At 45.2% G+C, this 5,249-nt stretch overlaps 1 protein-coding gene across 4 annotated transcripts in view; it reads right to left on the bottom strand.

Annotated features, from left to right (window-relative positions):
* LOC109486252 (KN motif and ankyrin repeat domain-containing protein 1-like) overlaps positions 1-5,249 on the bottom strand; it is a 54,605-nt gene that overhangs the window by 13,938 nt on the left and 35,418 nt on the right. For 3 of the 4 annotated variants that reach the window (XM_019789994.1, XM_019789997.1, XM_019789995.1), the window contains exon 3: positions 1,923-2,031. In XM_019789994.1, coding sequence (XP_019645553.1) covers positions 1,923-1,971 — 49 coding nt within the window. In that variant the 5' untranslated portion in view covers positions 1,972-2,031. Of the gene's footprint in view, positions 1-1,922; positions 2,032-2,342; positions 2,542-5,249 lie in introns of those variants that run through there. The other variant, XM_019789996.1, reaches the window with a different exon arrangement.

Genomic DNA, 5,249 nt, shown 5'->3' with positions numbered 1-5,249 from the left:
TGCCGACGGCAACCGCCCTCTGCTCGACTGAACCCCCACACCAACTTCCGACGTCTCCACAACTGCTGTATTGCACTTCTGGTTTTCTACGATTCCTAGTTCCTGTTGAAGCAAGTCGTTGGATATTCCCACCCCGACGTGGCGCATCCTTGGGGAATAACCGACTCCTATGTCGCGTGATGGTACTGTGGTGTTGGTGCCTACGTCTGTGGTTGTCCGCAAGGCACTATTGTAGCAAACGATATCTGAAAGACTGGTTGTGTCACCGACTGAGACGGATCGGAAGCTCCGAGGGGGCACTGGGGGAGGCACCTTGGGCTTCTTGGCTGTACTGTTCTTTTCAGAAGGTGCTGGCGCATCTTTGGAGGCCTTCTGCTTTTCCTGCTCTGCCTGTTGCTCCTTCCACTGCTGCTCCAACATCTGAAACGATCCAGTGCTCAACGATCTTCGATGCAATCTCTTCGTACCGTCCTTGTCGCCATCCTGCTTCTCCCGTTTGTTGTCGGTGTCTTCAGGTTTGAGATTTTGCTCGCCGTTTTTCGACTTGAGTTGCATCACGAGCAGGCGCTTCTCCTCCTTCAGAACGGAAATCTTGACCTGTAAGACTGGGATTTCCTTCACCTGTTCCTCCAGGACCTTTATTCTCTTCAGGCTGGCGGCGATTTGTTCTCGGATGCCCTGCAGCATGGCGGAGCTGACTGCTGGCGGCTGGGGAGTCGACGCGCCCGACCCACGGGAAGAACTACCCGATGAGAGGAGCGAGGCCGGCGTCTGCACTCCCATGCTGTGCTTCGTGTCCCCAGACATTTCACTGTGTGGAGAAAACTGGCCTGAACTGGACTGCGTGGACAGCTGGGACGACAGAGAACTGGACGAACCGCTGTTGCTCTGAGTGGCCAACGCGGCGGGCATGGTGAACACGCTGTTCGAGTTTGGTGAGGTAAAAGGTATGGGCAGGTCGCCTGGCAAAGATGGTCTCCGAGTTGACGAGTTATAGCCGTACACAGAGCTGGCATTTTCCCGTGGATCTGTAACCGTTTGTTTGGTAGTTGTTGCTGTTGTCGTTGTTGTTTCGGGTATGGAATTGTTCGCTGATGACAAGGAAGTGTTGACAGAGAGGGGAGAAATGGGTGAGGAAGGCACTACGGATGCGTGTTTAGGTAGATTACTTTGCTGTGAGTTCAGATAGAAGCCCCGAGGCAAGGTGTTAGCACGGAAGTCCATGGGAGCGGGCCCTCCAGGTGATTTGGGTTTCCTGGGCCTCACGATTTTGGGGATGTTGCTGCCCTTGGAGATGTCGTCGCAGTACTTGAGGAAGTCCAGGTCGATGTGGTACCCGTATGGACAACACGTGCACTTCCCGTCTGGGGACAGGTCCACTTTGGGGTTGGCCTCGGGGGTGTCAGACTCCATGTCTCCGAAGCCAGACTCAGCATCTGCTGGTTTCTCAACGTCTGGAAATAAGGATAGAAAGGTTACAAACTAGCGTGGGTGAAGTTAGTTGAAATTGGTGTTAATCTTTTTGTCTCACCTTTGTCTGCTTAAGTGACCACTACTCTTCCAGGAGAGAAGTGGTCACTTAAGCAGCAATCAGTATTGTAAAATGGAGAAAAAGTTATTTGGTGAATAGGCAAACACAGTGGAGAAGGCATTGGTCTTTCTGCTATATTTTATGTAAACACCATCTGACAGAACACACCTGGACCTGTGCTCAGGAGTGTTGTCTCGCCTCTGTGACTTATGTATTTAACTCAATTGTTCCAGAGTTTGAACAATCTGCCCTGAATAGCCAGACGTATGTGCTACACAAAATAAGAAGGTTTTGCCAACCATCCACAGGAACTAGCAATGCCCTTTCATTCCCCCGCATAAGTTTTCAGAATCTCTATTAAGTAAGAAGAAACAGAGACTCGTCAACATACCTTTGTCCCTCATGTTAGCATAGTCGACAGCTGAGGTAGCTTTCCTCATGATGGCACGGCGAAATGTACTTCAACACTCGGTCCCTCCTGTCACTGGTAGGTTCATCTTCTGCAAACACACAGAAACACAGCCTTGTCAGATGTTTTCTAACTTGTCCAGAATAATAGAAACAGCAGCTTGCTTGCCTTTGACAGACTTGTATGCAAGGTACTCATTATGTTTTTCTAAAGACATCAGAATGTTTCACACACTGCAGCCAGAGGGCCAACGGAATGAGCAAACGTTACTGAACTGGTTGCGTCCCCCAGTGAGCGACCGTTATCTCGACCAGAAGGACACTAACCGCCTGACCTACATCACAAAGCCTGCATGTCGGCTGACCCGAAATACCACAGCCAAGCAGAACCACCCCTACTTACACGGACGCTCACCGACAACTGTTCCTCCTAATGCTTTTAATCGCAGCTACCAGCAAAATCCTCCCCAACTTCTCATCCCCTACTCCAGTCATAACCAGGGGGCCTTTGTGAAAGGTCAGGGGTGACGCAGGCAGTCCCCAGGCAAAGTTTTACAAGAAACGCCCGAACAGTTCCAGCCTATCCGCATGGCAAACAACAGTCCAAGCAGAGACCGTTCCGATCATTCCTTGCAATGGATGACCGCCATTTTGTGCCAGCCTTCCATGGTTGCCGGGACGACCACCTTTCAAGCCAGCCTCCCTGATTTTCATGGCTTCTATTTATAGAGCGCATGTCAGAAATCGCCAAGGATTTCTGTCCATGGACCATTCTTGTCTCCACATTACCATGCCATCAGGCACTGTTACCGTGGCAATAATGATCACTAGTCCGCTATCACAAGATCTTAATTGTGCCAATTTTGTTGTGTGCAGTTAGCTAGGAAAACTGCGGATGACAGCAGTGTAAACAAATAGCAGATTCATGGAGGGTTTAAACGTAAGCACGGTTAAACCAGTAGTCCATTAATGCAAGGGGTGCTAAATGGTTCGGGTGATGAGGCGCACAAAAACCTTTTGTGCTCCATCTAAGTGTGGATATAATTGTTCTAATTTGCCAGAACTAGCCTGCGTTTTTTTCTCCTTTCCACAGCTATAGGAAATGATGATAATACTTCCCTTTCAAATGTAAATCCCTTAGACTTATCATGAACGTGCTTTGTTATCATTGATAAGACGGTTCTAGCCAGGACCACACAGGGTAAATTGCTACTACACATTTGCATACTCTCCTATCATCCTATTTTGAAAGGAAAACAATACATGCGTAAGCACCAATTAAAGATATTGTTACACAATGAAAGTTTCCTAATTAGTTATAATGGAACACTTTCTTTAAAATAAATAGTAGATATACACACATGAACACAGTGATCTGTGCAACGAGTTACTGAGTTTGTCATGCCTAAGGTCTAGGGATTATCAAGGAGTGAATTTTAGATGCTTTCATCAGATCCACAGTATCCAGACCTGTTGTTTTAGCCAGTTTTCTATGTAAACACTCAGGAAAATGTAGCTACCTGAAACCACTTCAGAGTGTAAAAGAACTCTCCTGGGAAATCGCAACAACTTACCGCTGGTAAACTTTGTGCTCTTTACCCAGGAACAACCATGCAGGCAACCAACGAATTTTCAGTTCATAAAAAGCTCTTTTTGAACATGATGCTTATCTTTACAGTTAACAGTGACAAACAGACGACAGTTTCCTTTCCTTGATTGTTGGCTGCCGACTTGTTTAGCGTATAAACCTCACCACCTTTGTGAGGGTCCGAAACTCAAAGGGTTCATTCACGACAGCCCACCTGACGTTCAAATTACAAGTTTTGGAAAACTCGACACGCTCTATTGCGGTTGTTTGTTTGAACACACCTCTGCATCTTTCTCTCAAATGCCTTCAGGTAGTCTTCAAGCCCTCCGACTTTCACCAGAAACAAGACGACCTTTTAAGTCTGTTTGTTGCAATACTGGCGAGAATTGTTGACACAGATTCCCCCTCCAAGAGAAAGACACAGGCTGATTGAGGTGTGTGAATTGGTGTCGTGTGATCGTAGGAAAATACTTCTTCGGTCAAAGCTTCGCGAGCACTCACTGCGTCATTGTTAGGTTTTTAAGAAGGTGCAGAATAGGGTCACGGGGTGAGATCCTTAAACTGAAAACTACTCCTGGCGGCATTCACAGAACAACAATGCGGCTTCTCAAATAAACATGTACTTTTCTTTCACTCAAGACTAAATGGTTTAAGTTTGTGGCAAGGGAATTGTTAGCAATGGTGGAAGAGTATGCCAAAAAACACATTTAGTCCAATTTCTGAAGATGTGTCAGGACTCAAAATGCTTTTCCCCCATTACCTGCAGTATTGCAGGTTTTAGTTGTAATTTGGAAACACTTTCTACAAATACTAAAGACATTGTTCCTGTTGTAATGCAGCACATGCTTTTTTACACTGTTAATTAGCTTGTAATTTAACCCTGAAGTATTATTACACTGAAATTACAAGTTGTCTATATTTCAACCTGTAATTTGGAATAGTTTCTGTAATTGCAGGTTGCATTTGAGCCCTGTGTGGAGCTAGCAAGAAGGCTACAAGGCTGTCTACATGTAACAGGTCAGTTGGTGAGCAAGTCTAGAATGTTTTTTTAGGTTCAAAGCATTTCAATGTTTGTTGCAGTGGTGCTTGATCCCCATTCGGTATCAAACTGTATAGTTTCCAAGACATACATTTATAAAATTCACAGGTTACATATTGATCCCCACAAATGCAGTTTTTAAAGGTTTTCAAATCAAAGCTTTGCCAGGCCGGCCTGCCCTATATACCTGCTAACTGTGTGTGTATGAACAGCAAAGACTGTTCTAAACATGAAGTTATAACTAAGGAAACAGACTACCGGCTGTGCACAAATATTTATGGACTGTGCGGAAGTTGTCTGTGGTTGGATCATCACAGCAGGTCTTTTGTTGTCGGGTCCCCCTGGTGTTTTAGTGTTGGTTTAACGGCATTCTTCATTCCTGTTACCAGGTTAGCGAGACATTGTGAAAAACTGATCCTGGTACAAATTTGTGATAATGAACTTTCTTTATTATCCCTTGACCAATGTTTATGTCAGATGGGTGTTTTTTTTTTGGGGGGGGGGGAGTAGACACCTTATTTCCTCTAGGGAATTAATCATTTGTCCAGTGAGTCCAAAATATACATTTAAGTTATACATGTATTACAAATATTGCCTGGAAATTTAAAAAAAAAAGCTCATGATATTCAGTGTGTCTTTCAATATTTTTACTTTTGCTTAAAAAATAGTGGAACATACTAGTA

This window comes from Branchiostoma belcheri, unplaced genomic scaffold (genome assembly GCF_001625305.1).
Source record: "Branchiostoma belcheri isolate BF01 breed outbred unplaced genomic scaffold, Haploidv18h27 scaffold8, whole genome shotgun sequence".
NCBI classification, from domain to species: domain Eukaryota; kingdom Metazoa; phylum Chordata; class Leptocardii; order Amphioxiformes; family Branchiostomatidae; genus Branchiostoma; species Branchiostoma belcheri.
This window is presented reverse-complemented; position numbering and strand designations above follow the sequence as displayed.